This window comes from Amborella trichopoda, chromosome 2 (genome assembly GCF_054954075.1).
Source record: "Amborella trichopoda isolate Santa Cruz 75 chromosome 2, AtrichopodaSantaCruz75HAP2 v2.0, whole genome shotgun sequence".
In the NCBI taxonomy this organism is placed as follows: Eukaryota; Viridiplantae; Streptophyta; class Magnoliopsida; order Amborellales; family Amborellaceae; genus Amborella; species Amborella trichopoda.
Window position 1 is genome coordinate 426,869 of NC_142337.1, and position 19,742 is coordinate 446,610.

The following is a 19,742-nucleotide window of genomic DNA, read 5'->3' on the forward strand; positions in this document are numbered from 1 at the left end:
CCCCTTTCTTCTATTTTGCCACATATCCATTTTCCTAGTTTCTCTCACCTTAGAGGGCTCTTCAAATATAAATGGGGGAAGAGAAAGAAGATGAACTTCAAGAGAGAGAGGAGAGAGGGGGATGGGATGTGCAAAACGTGGCTTAATGGAGGCCACGAGTCTTTACACATGGCGAAAGCACCTCTCGCCCTTTTTTTTTTGTAATAAAAAATTCATTTGCAAGAGATAGACACATGTCTTTCTCCCAAATGTTTGTGTGCACATGTTTTTTATTTGTATTTTTACTCAAGTTTCATTACCCTTTATTGTAATTGTGTTTAGTTTAACCAAGAGATAAAAGTGAGAGAGAGAGATGCCTCAAATTAAAAAAAAAACAGGTCTTTGGTTTTCTTTTCCTTCTTTTTTTTTTAGTTTTTTTAAGGGGGTGGATAGCGGGCAGTCAAATCCGCCTAGGCGCCAGCCTAGAGCCCGCCTAGGCTATGCCTAGGCAGATTGTTGGCTAGGCTGACTTTTTCAACACAGCTCACCTTGATGATAACCACCTTGAGGATGATGCAAATGTTATGCTGATGGTGAGGTGCATCCTCTTGCTCCACCATCGACACCTATTACACCCCACCAATCTCTAAATGCCCGTGAACACTGCAAACAACCCCCCCCGAGAGCCAATCAAGCCAGCCTCCAGTGAATCAAAGTTCTTCAACTTCAATTGTTGCACAAAGGCCCTCTGTTGAACGAAAAGTTCATCAACTTCAATTTTTGCACAACAACCTTGTGCTGAACGAAGAGGCAAGACGACACGAAGATAGAATGATAGACTCCGTACTTACCTCATACTTCTTCTCTCTCTCTCTCTCTGGCCTATGACAAAACCTATATGTATATCCCCTTCTAATGGAGATGAGATCATGAAGTTGTAAATTATTTTAAAAAATCCTCTCCATGGCCAACAACAAAAGTTGTATGTATATCACCTTCTATTGCAGATGAGAGTGCAATTCTTATAAAAAGCAATGTATGGTACCTTCTTTTGTAAAGGAAACCCAAAATGTGAAACTAAAATGGAAAAAGTTTATATAAGGTTGCAACCAGCGTTCGCAAAATCAAACCGGAATGGTTAACCGGACATGGGCCCGGTAGCGATTTAACCGGCCTAATCGGTAAACCAGCCGATTCAACCGCTCTAACTGGGCAAGTCCCGTACGATTAAAAAAGTGTTAAAAAAATAAAAAAGATACAAAAAAAAAAATCAATTAAAATATGAAAAGCATATAAAGAATGTGATTAAAACAAAACATACTCAAATGAAGTTGAAAATTACTGAAAAAAATGGATTTTATCGAATCGATTTGTGCCTAGGGGTATTTTGAAAATTTTCTAAAAAAGATGGGAAAATATAAAAGTATCATTGACCAAAAAAAAAATTTATTCTTTACCATAATGTAAAGAATATTAAAATAGTTTTAAAAAAATCGACCTGACCAACTCTTTTTTTTAAAAGAAAATGAAGAAAAATTTAAGTTACATATAATATAGGCCCTTCTTTTTGTCAACTAAGTAGTAAATGGTGTATTGGTTACTGGGTCTGATAATAAAGAACTTGTTTCAAGTTTGATTCCCGTGGGCAGTAAATTTTTTGAATCAAGGACGAAATGAATTCGAATTCTTAAAAGAAAAAAACGGTGGGATTCGAACCATGATTCACATGCAACTTAACCATTGAAGCTAACCAATAAAACATTCCAATATATATGATATAAATTTGAAGTAGTATTGTATGTAAAGTTTAAAATATCTATTGATCACCAAAACCGCCCAAAACCGAAACCGGCCACTGAACGGTTCCGATCTAACGAGGCGGTTACCGATTAGATCGGCCAGTTTTGGGAACACTCGTTGCAACCTTATATAATAGAAGTAAAGTGCACCTCAAAAACCCAATAAAAAAACATTTTTTCAAGTTGGAAAACTTTAAATTGATCATCTCAACATCAAGATGTATGAATATAAAAAAAAAAAAATTAAGTTCAAAAAATAGTGAACATTCTAACGAGTTATATGGACCATCTACTTTCAAGATTTTCAAGCCTGTCAAGATCTGCTCGATCAGCACCATTTTTTTAATTTTAAATTCCATAATTTGGGGATAACGTGTATTTTCAAGCCATCATAAGGTTTACAACACTGAAACTATATCTTCTAGCAAATTTTAGAGGTGCGCCTTATTTGTATAGTATAAGGTGGCCACCTTATACAAACCTCACCCAACTTAAATTGCTCCGACAATAACTAAAAATTCATAATGATGTTTTCTATTATTGTTTAGTTTAATTTTCTGAAATATTAAATGTTTCCTCACTCCCTCAATCGAAGATCCGAACTTCCTAGAACACGATTCCTATATCACGTGTTCTTTGAATCAATGTCAATCAAGGGCCTTGATTTATTATCAAATGGATCTCGAGTCTAAATAGCAAGAGAATTAAATCCCATTTAATTGGATCTCTGGTTCTGTTAGATAGGGAACTCGATTTTTTCCAAGAGAGAGCTTGCACAATCCAGCCATTGTCACGAGCTCCTTGTGAAGTAAGATCATGGTGCAAAGAAATTGGGATTGAGATCCTCAAAAATAGGATTCGTGCTCCTTGAAAAATCCTTACTCGGGTATGTTGCTTGTGTTCCTGAAGCGCATACATGATGTTGACCCCAAGATACCAGTAACTACACCTAACCTAAGTCTGACCTCCTGCAGACCTCCTATCAGCGACTCCTACTCAATATAGGAAACCTCAATGCATCCAAAACCCTGTACCCTAAATTTTGTAGGAAACCCACACCTTTTTGAAACTCCTAAATCATAACCCAATCAGAAACTCCCAAGCCTATCCCAAAACCTTTCTTTCTAAGTCCACCTCACATGTTAAACTATGAAAAAGCCAAGTACCTAGTTTCATTTTGGCTTTTACAGAACTTCCTACTTTACATAAAATGCTATAACCTATCAAAAAAAATACAATACATAATTCAGGACAAAAATCAAATACTTACACCAAGTTCCTTAGACGCTTCAGTAACTTTGTAGCTATTTCATCCCTTGTAACTTGAGTCACAGAATCAGTTCTGCCAGCAACTTGTGTCGAGAAAGCATTGAGCTACAAACAGATTAATCTAGATACGTTAAACAGAATAAAGCAATAAAAACACAAAGACAAACAATTGAATTACATATAGCAGTGGTCACCAAGCTAAATTACTGAAAGGTACCAGTTCCCTTATCCAATTAATAGCATAGTAGAGAGAAAGGCACACTATCTGCTTCTGTTTTATCATCAGGGATCTCCAAGCAGCTCCCTTGAAGTACTACAACATCCACACGAAGACAAGACGTAACCATCAAGCATAATAAATAAAATTTAAAAATTGAAACAGAAAGAGGGGAAATCACTAAAACACCCAGAAATGCTACAAGATGGAATACTTCAAAATTCAAATTGTATAGAAGATTAAATAAATTAATAAGTGAAACCTCAATGCCTAGGGATGTCTTTCAGATAAAATTGATCTGAACTATGAGTAGACCGTTAAGGGAAGGAGACACACAAAATACAGCTGCTGATGGATAAAATTAATATGTTTTTCACTGGTCTGGATTCATTCTGTTGATGGATCATTCTCAATTAAAAGGGCATGGGATTTTATTAGGCATCAAAGTTCATCACAACCTACTTTTCGTATACTTTGGTCCTCCAAATGCCACCCAAGGGCGAAATAGTTCTCATGGCTGGCCTTGCATAATCGTTTGCCCACTTCATTCTTATTACAGCAGCGAGGCATGCAACTGGACTCTTTATGTCCCTTTTGTAGTAACCATGATGACAATCTTTTTCATCTTTTATTCCAATGTGCCTTTGCGCAAGGTGTATGGAGTTCACTCACTTGGAGATGTGGAAAAAGGTTCGTCCTCGGTACCTCTGTCCCTGATTTACTTAAGTGGTGGTTACTTTTCAAGTTTAAATCACATGGACTTCGTAATATTTGGTCTTCCATCTTTTTTACTGCTATTTGGTTTCTATGGAAAGAGTGCAACATACGAGTTTTTTAGTCAAGACCCACCAAGAGAGAGCTTATTGTGAAAAGGATTACCCTACATGTTCAGGCACTAGCTGAAGTTAAGAAGTGGTCTTTCATTTATCAGAGAAGGCCATCATTGGTAACCTTCGGATAACTTGGCAGCAGCAGAGGGCTGAGTCCTTTACTTTGATAGCGTGGTATGTTCAAGAGACTCATAATTACAAACTCAATATTGATGGTGCTTCCTTGAGAAATCCAGGTTTAGCAGGTGGTGGTGGAGTTATCAAGAATAGTGTGGGCGGCTTTATTGCTGTTTTCGCAAAGCATTTTGGTTTTGCTTCTAATAACCATGCGGAATTCTTGGCATTTGAGGAAGGAGTTCAATTGCTCATACAAAGTAATTGTTTCCAATTCAGATTGAAAGTGACTCGGCCTTGCTTGTGAATGTCATCCATAATCGATGCAATGCCCCATGGAGGGTAAAGACGATTGTAGACAATTGTTGCACCAGACTGTCTTCTCATCGATGGTCCATTACACATGTCTTTCGTGAGGCTAACAAGGTTGCTGATGCCCTAGCCATGAGGGCAGCTGCTGCCCCGGTGCTACTGTGTCGTGCCATATACCATCAGATTTTCTTTCCTCTTTTTTATTACATGATCTGGCACAATTGTACTACCGTAGGGTTCTATCTTAATTGTTTTTCTCTGCTCTTTTATTAATAAGAAACGGGTAGGGGGCCTTCTCCCCCACTGACTTCCCAAAAAAAACGGAGACACAAAATACAAGGGGATCAAATTTTTAAATAATCTTAAAAGATTACATAGAGCACATCATATTAGAACCAAATGCTCTACAATGAACGAAATTATAGACTATTAAAAAACAATTAACCATTAAAAAAAAGAAAAGAGAGAGAGAGAGAGAAAGAGAGAGATTCCCCAATTACATGGAAGATATATATGACAAGTTTGTGAGACCCAAAATGACAAATACATTTATTTCTTGAGAGAGTACAAGTATGATAAGATGTGCTCAAAATGAATGACCAAAAGCCAAATACAAAGAAGAGATGACAAGCCGATGTACATGATGTAATGCATCAGCCACACCAAACACAAAAATTTTAAAAGCCACGTGACTGATTCTCATTAATCTGAGCTGGGTATATGATATGTGCATATGCATATTTATACATACACATACACATCCACATACATTTTATAGTTATATATGAGATGGATACTAGACACAAATACATGCATGCACGCACACACAAAGGAGAGAAAAAAGTCACAGTGTTACTATATTATTAAAATAGATCAATGTCCACTAATTGCTTACAGTCACAAACATTATTGAAAATTGCTCATTTGATTTACTAACAAAATATTTGAAACTAATAATAAACCATAGATTATTGGAAATTCCAAACATATATCAAATTTCCTTGAAATTCTAATCTGTTAATTTTTTTATGAATTAAATTTATGAAATTGTACCGAAATTTCTGAAATTTTCTAAATTTCTCAATTTTGGTAAAATCTACTGCTAATCAAAATATTTGAATTTACCAAGATTACAATCATATTTATTCAAAGTTATTGAACTATTAGTCCTGCAAGAGTACAAGCACTGAAATCATTGAATTAACCACTAGTTGTAAAATATGCATAATAAACTAAAGTTAATAAAAAATTGACTGAAATCTAATGGCACTTAAATCACCAAATTTCCTAATTCATTGAAATTATTAAAATTACAAAAATTTAATTCGGTAAAATCTAGTGAAATCTCTAATATCAACTGAAATTTTCTTTACAATACTAAAAAAAAACTACCAAGCTATCAAATCATCACTAAAACATAACCAAAATTTTCTGAAAATTAACAAGAATAATTGAAATTTACTTAATCCTAAAATTATCCACTCAAACTAAAGCACGCAAACAAGCAAACGCATACAGGCATTGTGCCTCGAATTTCATTTTAGATATTCAACTAACATAGGAGCAATGTCACAGATATAAGCAATAGTATAGGCAATGGAGAAATGGTGTCCAACCTTCAAAGATGGAAGATATAATGGGCAGCCAAGAAGTGCATCAATCCCTCCTAGAGAGCCCTGGTTTGTGAACCTCTCAACCTTGGGATATGAACAATGACAATGAATCAAGAAAACTACCTCAAAAATATCTTAAAAAACATAAAAATAAAGAGATGAGCTTTACTCACAGCGGACAGCAATAAAAAGTTAGCTGGAAGAAATTGTAAGGAGGATGAAAACCTGCAAACAAGGGATACAACATGAAATCTTGATGGTAATCGTGATCCACGTTCCTCAGTAATGGCCTCCCATTGATATGTGAGATTGACAATAGCATACCTCTGCGAAGTAGAGGACAGTAATTGCAAGACATTCAAACAAATCGGAGAAACTTCACCATCCAAATTCATCCACAACTCCCCTGAAAGCGAAAATGGTTACTAAATGTCCTAATATGACGAAACAGAAATTTATTTACTTATGGAAGCATAATGACTTGAAATTATGTTTACATATGAATATACACTTAACATGCAACGTACCATCTAAACCACTACACTTGTCGGTCTTTATCGACAACTGACCTCCCTCAAGATCCAACAAAAATATTGACTCAAACTCCCCAACATGTTTGCACAACCTGCAAAACAATTTAAAAAATGACAAAAATAATAAGATGTGTGCAATTTCTTTATATTTTTGTAAGCGAGTACATTTCATGATACAAAGAAAGCATCTGCTGCTTCACAAACTTCATAAAACAAGCATGAGTTATAAATGTAATTTGTGGCACTTAAAGCAAAAATGTTCCAGTTAACAATAAAGTCTTGAGATGTAGTACTATTTGTCTGGGTTTAATGGGGTATCTAAATACTAACACTCCATGATTTAGGAAATGATCAAATTGATTGTGCACAAATAAGAATGCACTAGCACAAGGTATCAAACCAAGGTAAACAACACCCTAAGCAAGTATACTCTTTGCAAAGGGCTTTTTACTTATTCTGGGTAAGACAGATCCTGGGGTACCAGTAGATCCCCTGTTAATACTCTCGCTCTCGCTACAATGGAGAGCAGAACACCTTTGGCTAATCAAAAACACTTCAATGAAGAGAGTCACTTAAAAGACGATTCCAACAATAGTATTCCAATAGGAGAAGGAAACCGAAGTGCAAGCGTACTCTAAATCCCCTTCTAAAAGATTGTGGTCTACAAAGACCTCTCTGAAGCTCTTTGACCCATTGGTACTAGTCTACTTCTAGATATTTTATTTTTATATTAGAAATTTTTTTGTGAATATTGAAATAATTTAAATTATTTTCTGCTGTAAAATCCATGAAAAGAGTATTTTCATAATTATGGGACAAAGGTGGGCACATGTGGGGGCCTTTGATCCAGCCCCACGTGTGCCACTCCACATGGGTGGTGTCTGGGGACCATGGGACCCACATGTGTGGTTAGGTGCTTCGATCTCGTCCTCCGGATCAAGAGGATCGGGCGGCACAAGTCTCGGGTTTCAGGGGAGACCTGGGACTTTTGAGATCGCTCTCTCGGGAACCTCGTTCGAGAACAAGGGCAGATATTACCAACCGATGGGAAAGGAATTTAAGGCGGGTTCGAGACTTACTCGAGCTGACTCACGTGGGCACCCTCTTAGATCATGAAGAAAGCCCCTCAGTCGTAAAACTGGTTCGGAATCGCCTAACTTGGCCTGTATTCTTCTGTTTTATGCAACCACGCATATATGGCAAATGTTATAAGACAAGTGGGTCAACAGACCTCACCTTGTCTCTCTAGTGAACGCACGCAGGCGTGTACATTCATAAGAAGAAGAGAAGAATAAGAGAAGGAAGATGGGGGAGAGAAGAATTTAACCATGTGGGGAGATCAGGACAATGACTAAGCTGGTTGGTAATTGGCCCGACGTGGTAGTAAAACGGGCTCAGTAACTCAGACTAGCCCAACAGAGTTACTATAAGACAACAGTACCAATACTGACTAGCTAAACATGATGGTTAGTCTGTCGTGGCAATAAAGCGGGCACAATAATTTTGGCACAACAACATTACGGCTAGACGACAGAACTACCATGATAGGCTAATCTGAACCACTCTTTAATCAAACAGAAAAATAACAGAAAGAATAAGAAGTAGGATAAAAGAAGAAGAAGAAAATAGAAAGAAGGAGAGGAAGAGAAAGAAAGGAGGAGAAGAGTGTGAGAGAAAAGAGGGCACAGACGGCGCTAAAAGTCGCCGACTGTATTAGACAAAGGTGAGGAAGAGGACACAGTCGGTGCTAAGCATCGCCAGCTGTGTTAAACCAAAATGAGAGAGAGAACACAGTTAGCATTGAGCGTCGCCGGCTGTGTTAGTCAAAGAAGAGAGAAAACACAATCGACATTGAGTGCCGCCAGCTGTGTTAGTCAAGGAAGAGAGAAAACACAGTCGGCACTGAGCGTTGCCAGCTTTGTTAGACAAAGAAGAGAGAGAAAACACAGTCAACGCTGAGCATCACCGGCTGTGTTAGTCAAAGAAGAGAGAGAGAACACAGTCGATGATGAACTTTGCCGACTGGGCTAGACAGAGGAGAGAGAGGGGACGCTTCGCCAACTGGGCAAGACAAAGGAGAGAGAGGGGACGCAGTCGACGCTGAGCTTCACCGATTGTGTCAAAAGAAAGGGATAAAGGATGGGAAGAAGAGAGAAAAAGAGATAAAGATGAGAAGAAGAGAGAGAGAGAGAGAGATAGAGATGAGGAGAGGAGAGAGAAAGTTACCTTACCAAAGGATACCGACCTTTTTCTTTTCTCTCCTCTCTATCTCTCGAAGACACACCCACGAACTCAAGAAGAAATTGAAACTTTATTAATGTTTCTGTCAAATGAACCGAAGGTCTTTTTATAGTTTGGCTTTGCATGTTTATATAGAATTGGGCCCAAACATGGGTGGATGCCCAAAAACTACCTAGAATTGAAGATAATTACAATTTAATTAAAAGAAATTCTAAAAATGGGTGCAAAAAGACAATTTTACTCCTGCTTAACAATCTGTAGAATTCCATAACAATCCCTGCTGCTGGCCGAGAACTTGCAAGATCTTCCATGACTGATCCAGGGTTGCTCTGATGCCCGTTTTGATCAAAAGATAATTGTTTTCTTGTAAGGCTCAGCATGACGATCGATTTGACACCAACTTCGAGCCATGAATCATGTTTTTGAACCATGATCATGAGACTGGAAATTTGCTTGAATCTTGAAAACTTTAGATCGATAGTGTGTTCATTTTTTGATTTTTTTTTTCTTTAGTTTCTTTGCTGAATCATACTGAGCATCTCGTCACGATCACGTTACAACAAACGCGGCTCAATTTCGTGTCCGAATGAAGATTTCGTCGTCTTGAGTTTTTGGCCGGATTCTTGAAATCCGACGGTCGAAATTTACGGCAACTTCGACACCTCCCTGTGTGAAATCCAATCGTTCATCGTAAGCAAGGTTCGGACTAAAGATAGTCACGGACCTTACGCACATAATGCACTGGGTTTCATGTCGATCGGGTACGCGAGAGCCATGATTTGGCCGCTCGAGTGCAGCATGTTGCTACTGAATTTTCTGTAATTTTCTTCACGGATAAGCAACTTCTCTCTAGTTTTCTCCCTACTCGGGCATCGTCATGGGGCGTACCACATATCGAAACGCTCGTCTTGATGAGATGAACAAGCTCACAAAATTTGAAAACGATCCGACTTGGAACGAGTGAGATATAGGGCCCAAAATTCATTGCCCGTGACTGTAAAAACAGCCACATTTAATGGTGTTTTGGTGCAAGGTGGCCACACGGGAATAATATGCGACCTACCCTCTTTTGGTATTTTACCCATAACTTTGTCTTGGTGTGCCCGATTAAGCTGAAACTTGACCCATAAGGGTTTTCGACCATGCCGAATCCAATGGAGGTGATCCCACAACTGTTTGACGCACCAAAAATATAGTTCTAGTTACAGAGTCCATTTCAAGGTGCTAGAGGCCAATTTTTTCAAAATTGTTTCTCTGTGCTCACTGCCTTAGACATGTCTGATCGTGATAAAACTTGACAGGTGGCCTTTTAGAGTGCTGATGAAGATCTTAACCAATTCTGAGACCATCAAAATTTCCATTGTTTTATCAGGCTTTATTGATCTGCTTCCTCTTTATTCCGCATCAGGGACCAAGGTGCTAAAAAAAGCGTTCAAACAATGTCACCCAAGGGGTGGTATGCCCCTCTTCTTTATTTATTTAAGTTTATGTTTTAATTAAAGATGTTTTAAATCGGAAAAGATAATATTTTAAAAAAGATATATATATATATATTTTTATAATATTTTAAAAGGAAATATTATGTGTCTATTTTTGTGGGAGTTAGTTTTGATCAAATTATATTATCTTTGACCGCCTACAATTTTGAAAGAGATATTAGGTAGTTCTGGAAAGTTCTAGGCAGTTTTAATCCTAATTGGACTAGAAGTAGATATGGGTCAATTATTAAGGAGATAATCTCCTAATACTCCCCTCTAAATCATGATGGTTGATTTAACAGTTGGGTGTCCTAGATTTTATTCTCTTACCTCACAAATTTTCTTAATTCCCATTGGTCAAAGTGAGTCGTTTGATAGGCATTACCTAAGGTGGGTCTTGTGGCCTATAAGAAGAGGTGAACCCCCATCTAATTCTCCATACAATTGAACCTCCCTCTCTCCTATCTCTCTCTCTCCACGCCCCAAACAAGACTCTTTCTCTCTCATCTTTTGTTGTCTTTTCTCCCCCTCTCTCTCTGAAAGAGGGCATGTCACCCTAAAAAGAAGATATAAGGGTGGCATGCCATATAAAATAAAACCCTAGGTAGGGTTTGGAGGGAGAGTGAGGCGTGCCCAGCCCAAGAAAAGGGAGGTGCCCTTTATGGCATGCCCTAAATTTGTTCGTAAAGTTCTAGTAAAACCCTAATTCTGTTTTGATACTTTCTAAACCCTCAATTTAGAGGTATTGCCTAGACAAGCTCCCGGCTCTAAAATTCCAGCAAGACCAATAGGATTAAAAGTACGCCATCAGCAACGAAATCAAGTGTGGGGTGTACCAAGTCATGTCAAGATAACCCTAAGCACAATCGAGGAAGTCTTCCCTGTTGTTTATTTCTATTTTTCAGTCATATTTCCATATTTACTGTGATTTTTCAGTAACCTTATTTGTACTTAAATTGTTAGTGGAAGATTGGTTCATATTCCTGGATTGTGTTTATTTGTTTTAATAATAAAACAAAACGTCCTAGGTTGCATCTAGGGTTTTAATTTACATTTAAAACAGTGTATTGTGGCACTTGTAAGTGGAATTCATATTCAATAATAAACAAAAGCAAAAAAATTTATTTTATGGAATTGAATTCCACATAGCCACATCTTTCAGTGGCTTCTACTCTCCTGTTATTGTGTTGTGGTTCTTGTTGAACCATTGCTCTTCCTCTATCAACTTCTTACTATTATAGTGTTGCAACTAACCGTTGTTGTGGAGATGGAATAAGTGGGTAAGTGGGTGGTTAGCCAACGTACTAGTAAAATATTAGCATTTCATGGTAAGGTAATGGGCAACCGATTTGGACAAGATCTGCACAATTATTTGTAGATCAGTTAGTGGATAGCTTAGTGGGGGAATGGGAACACGTGTCTCATTGGATTCCATCATGTCCTCCGTCTTTCTCTATCAGTTGTGGAGAGAGGTAGTTTTGAATGTCTGTTGGCTTTATCACATTTTCCTTGAACCTCATATTTGTCCCTGTAGACGTTGTGGGATGCTATTTCAATTGTGTTCTTGCTGTTGCTGCTAGAAAGGACTTGGGCATTTTTCATTTTGGCTTCTTTTCTTTTTGATAAAATATTGGCTCTGCCCTCCTTGTTGCCATTATTGGTGACCAAGCACCTTTTTTGCCTTTATTCTCTTTTAATGTGAAATGGTTAAAGTGATATCTCCATTCTACCCTTCCCATTGTTGTTTAGGAGGATAGGATGTTTTGCTTTTGTTGGATCAAATTGTCCTTTTCTCTTTAAGGATCTTCTCAAGGAGGTGATCCCCATTAAATACCAGCCTCAATTCTCATTTTTTGGGAAAATATCTGTGAATTTAGAAGAAATAAGAATAGGTTTTCAACTGTGTACTTTAGACCAAATAAAAAGGTGAGTAGAAGATACAGAAAACTAGAACTATACTTTCGGTGTAAACTTGTTGCATGAGCCCGGTGTGAAGTCCTTATAATAAATTGGGTGAGTGGAAATTGCGTCAAGTTGGGTTCGAACCATGCAAAAGGGCGCGAGCTTGTTGAGTGAGCTTACTCCCTTGATGCAAGGGAATTTGAGGGAACAATAAAATAAGTCAGAAACAAATCCAAAAACAAGCATAATTCAAAGAAACATAGGGTTTCTTCACTACACCTCAAGCTAGGGTTCTAAAAGCCTAAGTTTTTCTCTCTTTTAATTTCTAAATATCATGTGGAATTTACCCTCTTAAGGCCCCACAAACGCCCCCACAAGCGTCTTATATATTATATTTAATATTCCAAGTACAAAAATTATCTAAACAAATAACATATTGATCCATACAACTTAACTTAATATTCATAATGACAGTTTTACCCCTATGAACAGTACCCATGGACAGTAATTGTGAATAGTACTCATGAACTAAATAAAAAAAAAAAAAACCCTTGTATCGCTAGAAAAACTAAAAAGCCCTAGAAAAAAACCTTTAAACTAAAATTATAATATGCATCCTTTAAAATTGAATAAAAATAAGAATAATTTTGCCCTCCAACATTCTCCCATGGTTGGAGAAACCTCGTCCTCGAGTTTTGAAGTGTGCTAAGATGAATTCAGCATCAAAACCACCTTCTTCAACCTTCTTTTTTTTTGTTGGCTCAAAGATTATTCGTGGTAAAATAATTTCTCAAGAAATGGATCTTAATATGTATATTGAGGAAATGATACAAATTTATCAAATTCGGCTATTCTTAAACTCTCATTGAAAATCATGTAAGATAGTCCAAACTCAATTTTCTGATCTTTAAAAGATTTCTTCTCATTTATTTTATTACTCTATGAAATCAGGGCCACAATTTGCAGATTTTGACTCGATTATGCTTCCACTGCACTACTCTATTCCAATGCCCTAAATCTCCTAAATGTTCCACCTCTAGGATATCCTTAAAATCTTCGATATTTTTCTTCATCAAAGATTGATTCACACACAAAAATTTTTGCTTTATCATAAATCAGATCTTTTAAAAGATCTTGTTGTTCATCAGAGTATGCATCGAAGATTGGTGATGAATCCGAATTTACAACTTGCTGATTTGCAATGCAATATGTGTCAAATCAAGAATCTCAGCCCTCAAATCAAAAACCCTAGAGTGATGCACCTCACGTCTAGGTCTTTGGTCGCTATCCTCATCATTCAACCCACACGCAGAGCGCGAAAGTGAAAAGGCTTGTACTAGAGATTCTCTGGAGCTGAAAGATTATCGTTTTGCCCATTGTTGAGGCTCGCAAACTGCTATGTCGGCTACTGTACTTGCCTCTCAAGTTCTTTAATTTTGTCATCTATGGGATAACAGAGTGGATCTACAAAAATCATACTTCTACGGCCACTTCTCGTTGCTATGGGTTCACCGAAATCACAAACCCTAGGTAAATAATCGACACAGAGCTGCTAAAATCAGCACGATCTAGGTTGTTTTGGCAAAACTTTTATCAAAATCAGAAAACCCTAGACCCTATTGTAGCTTTCCCTCTTTGTTGTTGATCTAGGGTACAAAATAATATTCGTTACAGTATTGTTTGTACAATGCTACAGTAGCTCCGTACACTACTACAGTACCTTTTGCTTAGTTCGCTGGCTATGATACCAATTTGATGCAAAGGAATTTGATGGAACAATAAAATCAGCAAGAAACAAAGCCAAAAACAAACATAAATCAAATAAACCTAGGGTTTCTTCTCCATACCTCAAGGTAGGATTCCAAAATTCTAAGCCTTTCTCTCTTTCAATTTCTAAAAAATAATACGAAAGTTACCCATCTTATATATTATTTTTAATGTTCCAAGTGCAAAAAGTGTCCAAACAAATAATACATTGACCCATATATCCTAACTTAACTAAAAATTTGCAATGACAGTTTTACCCATGTGAATTGCACCCGTGAACAGTAATTTAAATAGTACTCATGAAGTAAATAAAAATAAATAAAAACCCTAAAAATAAACCTTCAAACTAAAATAATAATATACATCATTTAAAATTGAATAAAAATAATAATAATAATTTTTCTCTCCATCATCCTTCCCCAAATGAGAGAATCCTAGCAAATCGAAAAGAGGAGGGCCCTCTATATCAATTTGACTTGGGGTAAGGATAGGTCTTCTGGAGTACACTATGCAAAATAGTAATTGCCAAAACCTATACAAACAAGTACCAACATTAGAGAGCAATGTTTACTATCAAAACAAAAACTAACAAATGACTGTTCTAGAAGTTTACGACAAAACACTTTTTCGTGAAAAGTAAAATAAACTAAGATCAAAAGAAAAGCACGTAGTAGAAAATACCAAGCTTCTAATTTTTTTATTTTATGCAAAAAGCATGAGAAACATAGTGGTTGACCACATGTATTTTATTGTATCCACCAGTGTTTTACAGTTCAAGGGGTCCAATTGGACTCGTGCAAGTTACTCAAGCTCAACAGGGTGACAAGCCCTAAACTCCCCAAACTCGAGGGGTATATAATTGCTATACAATTAATTATAAGCCATCTAATATTTGATTATGTTAATTATAATTGACTTATAACTATTTCTATTTATGCTTTTTACAATTTATGTTATTAATATTTTCTATTTTTCAAATTTTACTTTTTTTTAAAGCTGATATTAAACCAGTTTTCTGTTTTTTAATTTTTGCATACTTTTTCCACTTTGATATACTTTTTCTGTTGTTTATCATTTCTTTGCTTTTTTTGCTATTTTTACTATTTTTATGAATTTTTCTTCGTTTTTTTTGTTTTTCACCTCATTAGGCTGCTTGGGGCGTACTTGGGAAGTCAACTCAAACTCGACCGAGCCAAGGACCAAGTTGAGTTGTGAAATGCTGTTATCCACAAATCCCACGAAAGTGTTAGGAAATAAATGGTTGTGCCCTTGTGTTTTATGGTGTTTAGGAATATCAAAGTCTAGGCTAGGATGGAAGCTGGTTTTGTTTAAGTGTCACAACTTACAACAGAGAGGGGCATCCAATAGCAAAGATAGTAATGAATTGATTTTGAAACACTGCAGAAATTACATTAGTGGTAACAGTAACTTCAGAATTTTGCTTATAGTTAAAAACAATATTTGACATACTATTACTCAAATTGGAATGCTTCAACATTTGCCAATTCATCCAATACTTTCACTTCTAAAAATGTTAAATATCAAATAATATAATTCATCAAATTTTACACCTGAGAAATAAAAAATCATGCAAATTCCTTTTTCATGAATGATGAGGTCAATAGTGGTAACGATTTATATACAGAAGGATGGGACATTAAGTCTGGGAATCAGACAAGGGACAACCCCTCCCGAAAGGGACCCAACTAGGTACAGATTGAAAGAACAAGAAAAGCACCTTAAAAACAAGTTCTAGACTGGGTATCAATATTAGTATCTATAGAGACAGAAATCAACCCATGAATACAACTGACTAAGATAAGATACAATGTACAAGTCAAACTTGAGTGATAGACAAAAGAAATAGCACTCCTATATTATCTTTTTAATTGTTGAGATGATGCTTTTGCAATGAAAACATACAAATTCAAAACATGCAATGTAGAGTTCCTATACTTCCAACGGAAGTCCACAAAATCCACAAAGCAACAAAACAGAATGCTGAGGCATCAATAAAATTTAGGATGTCCATCTGCGTTACAGTTGCAATTAGAAATCTTACCATTCCATTATGGTAGCTTGAAGGTTTGTGCATTTCAATAAGCCAACTAATTCGTCATACAATAGAACCAAAGGTAAAGGCAACAATCTACAAGAGTCCAAAGCCATTTTCAACAGCTCTAAAGCCTCCTGAGAATTTGTTTTCTGCACACAGCAAGTACAAGTTGTAAGATTCAAACCAAACATTGCACCATAATTAAAAGCCTGTGATTGGCACCAAACTTCAGCCTGCTGACCGTTCCCTCGCAAAATTATCAAGAATGAGATACATAAAGAAGTCAAATGATGAAAATTCATTAAGGATCAAATGATGAATATTACTTTAGCAAAAAATAATAGGATGCAAATTTATTAAGGTCAAAAATATGAAGGTTTATTTCATCAAAAAATGATGAAGATTTATTGAGGTTCAATCAAGCTTCAAATGATTTCAATTTTCTGAGGAACCATCTGTCTGAGGAAGCATCATTTGAGACCTAGATACAATGCCAAGAAATCAATATTATGAAAAGGCTGCAAGATGACAAATATGTGAATGTTGCAAACAAAGTAGTTGCCAAAATAACACGTTCCTTTTCTCAAGATAGATTTGAAGTGACAGCTCAAAATTACACAATGTTGTAAATTCTGATAAAATTCCTTCATGATGGTAGTTCTCGAGCAATTGGCAAGAGATAGTGTAACATGAAACAGAGAGGAGTAGTATAAAGATCAAAACCACAGTTATGAAAGAAATCAATACATATGGATCCATCCAAATGAGGTAAAATAGGATCAGTCATGTACTAACATCATATAGAGTTGAAGAAGCTTAAGTGACAGTACAACTCAGCGAGAGAACAGGGAGCCCATCAATCTTCGTGTGGGTATCAGATCGAGTAAGATGTGTCCTAGCACTTGATGAACCACTATTCAGAATTTATTCTATCTAATTCATCCAGTATGGAGCCAATGCTCTAAGGAAAACTATATCTCTGTCTTGAAAACATCAAACTACTACTCCTACCTGAGTCGATGAGATCAAGTTACTGGTAGTTATTTCTCCTAGAGAAGAAACTATCTTCAGGATGCCGATTATCCCCATCCTTTTGTACTTCAAATCCCCATTTCCAACCTATTAGAACAAGAAAGCAATGACATAATATAGCTCAAAGCAAAAACACATGCGAGAAGCTCCCTCTCAAGATGAACAAAGCAACTAGATAAGAAGCACATGCAAAAGAAGACTTGCAATGGAACGAACATGGATAATTATAGAGAACCTGTTTGCGGACAATCATCAAAAGATCATTGGCAATGGATGAATTCCGGATATCAGAATTGGGATGAGCTAGCAATGCCAAACGGCTGAAAATTTCATAAACCTGCATTTTGGTGACTGACCATTAAAAGGATGGGACTAATATTCAATGCAAGGAAACACATTAAAGTTAGTCAACACATGGACAGGAAAGAATTTAAACCTTGTGCACATGCCCATCACTAAAACCTTCCAGATAATCCAGAATACCTGATACCGAATGAGTAGACTCAGATACCAGCAGGAAGCAGAATCTTTCATAAAAATCTTACTGCATGGACTGGTCAACAAATTATACCATTTATATGTGAAGATATTGAAACCAGGTCCTGCGGATATTTTGATGTCAGAACCATCATTGTCTCGAGAGCGGCATTCACTTCATAAATAATGCCAGAACCCATATGTGTGATCAGTGAGCCGAGAACCTGCAGAAACCATTGGAATATGTAAGTAAAGGAATGTAACAAGTGGCCAGTAGTTAGAAGTAAAACAGACAGGAAATGCCATGTCACGGCTAAATGTTATCTTGCACTACTTGTGTAATGGGTACTCACTTCTTGCCTAGAGTAAGCATCCATGAATTCCTCAAAAAGAGTTACATAAATGTAAATGCCAAATTCTCGTGCCCTTTGTTCTTTGCATGTCATAAGGAACTCACCAATGGAGAGAAAGGATGAGAAGTAATCCTACAGCACAGCTCAGACAAAACAACCCCAACGTCATAATCATCTTGTGCTCCAACTCAAAACATGCATAGAAAATGAATATGACCCATTTGTGAGATGTGACACAAAATACCAACCTGGACGATCATCCCCTGACCATGAATACATCGATAAAATACGGACTCCCCAAAACAACCATCGATTACTTTCCTCTTTATAATCTTTTCAACTGTTTTTTGCAATAAGCCTCCATTTGTGTAGATAACCATGAGCAACCACACATCAATGACCTTATGCTCACGTGCATTATCAAGGGACTTAATTACTTTCAGGAACGCATCACAAAGGATCTGCTAAATTGAACAATGTTAACTTCCAAAAGCTTCCATAATGTACATAAAGTTCAAACTATCACCAATTCGATTTTAAAACAATAAGTACATCACTTACATCCTTGAAACGAAGACCTGATTTCAGAGCCTCAAGAATGGAAACCTCAACACCATCAGCAATCATTTTGCCTTTGAGCTTCTTCTGCCTGGTGGCATTAGGATCTGGTATGCCGACAAATTTTAAGTGTTCACGGATCTGTGATATTATCCTCCTAACATTTGTAGGTGTAGCCGAAAGTAATAAGAATCTCAGTAGGTGTGACAAGTGTTCCATGCTGACAGTCCTAATGCAAGATAGGGCAATGGTGACCACCTTCAGGAAAGCAGCAGACCCAATGAGCAAAAGGACAGTGAACAATTATGTTGTAAAAATAATAAATAAGAAGAACAAATATAGGAAAATGAGAAACAAAATGAATCTTGGAAATCCAAACAGAAATTTACCTATCATCCCATTACTTGCATTAACCCCACTCACTAGAAAGTATGTGCAAACTGAGCATACAAATAAGGAGAACGAATGCAACAATAATAGTACCTCTTCTTGAAGAGTAGCATTGAGGTTGAGATTGGAGAAAGCGTCGAGAACAGGCACAATGACATCTGAGTCCTCCTGCAACATCTGCTCAAGTGTGGCAACAACCGCCTCATTGGTTTTATCCCCAAGCATCTCAGGGAGTGAACCAATAATGTCTTTCTTCAGCGAAAGGGGGCAAATTGAGAGCACCTCCATCAACTTATCAGCAAAACCCTTAGGGTCCACAAGGAAGTCGAGCCAGCAAAACTGGCTGATGATAAGCCTTGCGATATCATCCTTTAACAAAGCAGACTCCATTCCAAAATATTCAGGAAGCTTCTCGAGAAGCATGTGTTGGAGGCCAAGCTGGATAGGCGGAACCAAGAGAAGTATCCTTACAAGGCTATCACTATTGCTACTATTAAAAGATGACGAGTGCTCTATCTCGGTCCGCGGCAGTGATGTGAGAACCCTAATTCCCATGGTGAAAATATAAAAAATAGTAAGAAGCAAAGTTTACATAATGATTCGCTCAAAAAAAAAGGATACATAATGGAAATGCTGACTGTAGAGAACTCTAATTTGAAGTAGAAATGACACCAAAAAAACCGCAATCTAAAATTCAAAGATATATAGAATTGTAGGGTATCTAATTTGAAAAACGTATAAAATACCATTGGCACCCTATTCGAATAAAGGGCAACAGAAAGACCGTAATGTGCATGTCCAGAGTGCGAAAAGTTAAAAAGG

The 19,742-nt window shown here is 36.9% G+C and overlaps 1 protein-coding gene across 6 annotated transcripts in view; it reads right to left on the minus strand.

The window, feature by feature from the left end:
- The window catches only part of LOC18427319 (fanconi anemia group D2 protein), a 48,793-nt gene that overhangs the window by 28,262 nt on the left and 789 nt on the right, over positions 1-19,742 (minus strand). For 2 of the 6 annotated variants that reach the window (XM_020662966.2, XM_020662965.2), the window contains exons 2-16: positions 19,014-19,464; positions 18,534-18,788; positions 18,221-18,433; positions 17,973-18,104; positions 17,714-17,843; positions 17,579-17,625; positions 17,378-17,479; positions 17,122-17,229; positions 16,117-16,259; positions 6,661-6,758; positions 6,458-6,539; positions 6,307-6,358; positions 6,137-6,217; positions 3,265-3,360; positions 3,049-3,152 (exon numbers count right to left, since the gene is read on the minus strand). In XM_020662966.2, the coding sequence (XP_020518625.2) occupies positions 3,049-3,152; positions 3,265-3,360; positions 6,137-6,217; positions 6,307-6,358; positions 6,458-6,539; positions 6,661-6,758; positions 16,117-16,259; positions 17,122-17,229; positions 17,378-17,479; positions 17,579-17,625; positions 17,714-17,843; positions 17,973-18,104; positions 18,221-18,433; positions 18,534-18,788; positions 19,014-19,464 (2,094 nt within the window). Of the gene's footprint in view, positions 1-3,048; positions 3,153-3,264; positions 3,361-6,136; positions 6,218-6,306; positions 6,359-6,457; positions 6,540-6,660; positions 6,759-16,116; positions 16,260-16,905; positions 17,006-17,121; positions 17,230-17,377; positions 17,494-17,578; positions 17,626-17,713; positions 17,844-17,972; positions 18,105-18,220; positions 18,437-18,533; positions 18,789-19,013; positions 19,465-19,742 lie in introns of those variants that run through there. The other 4 variants (XM_088856755.1, XM_088856751.1, XM_088856764.1 and 1 more) reach the window with 3 other exon arrangements.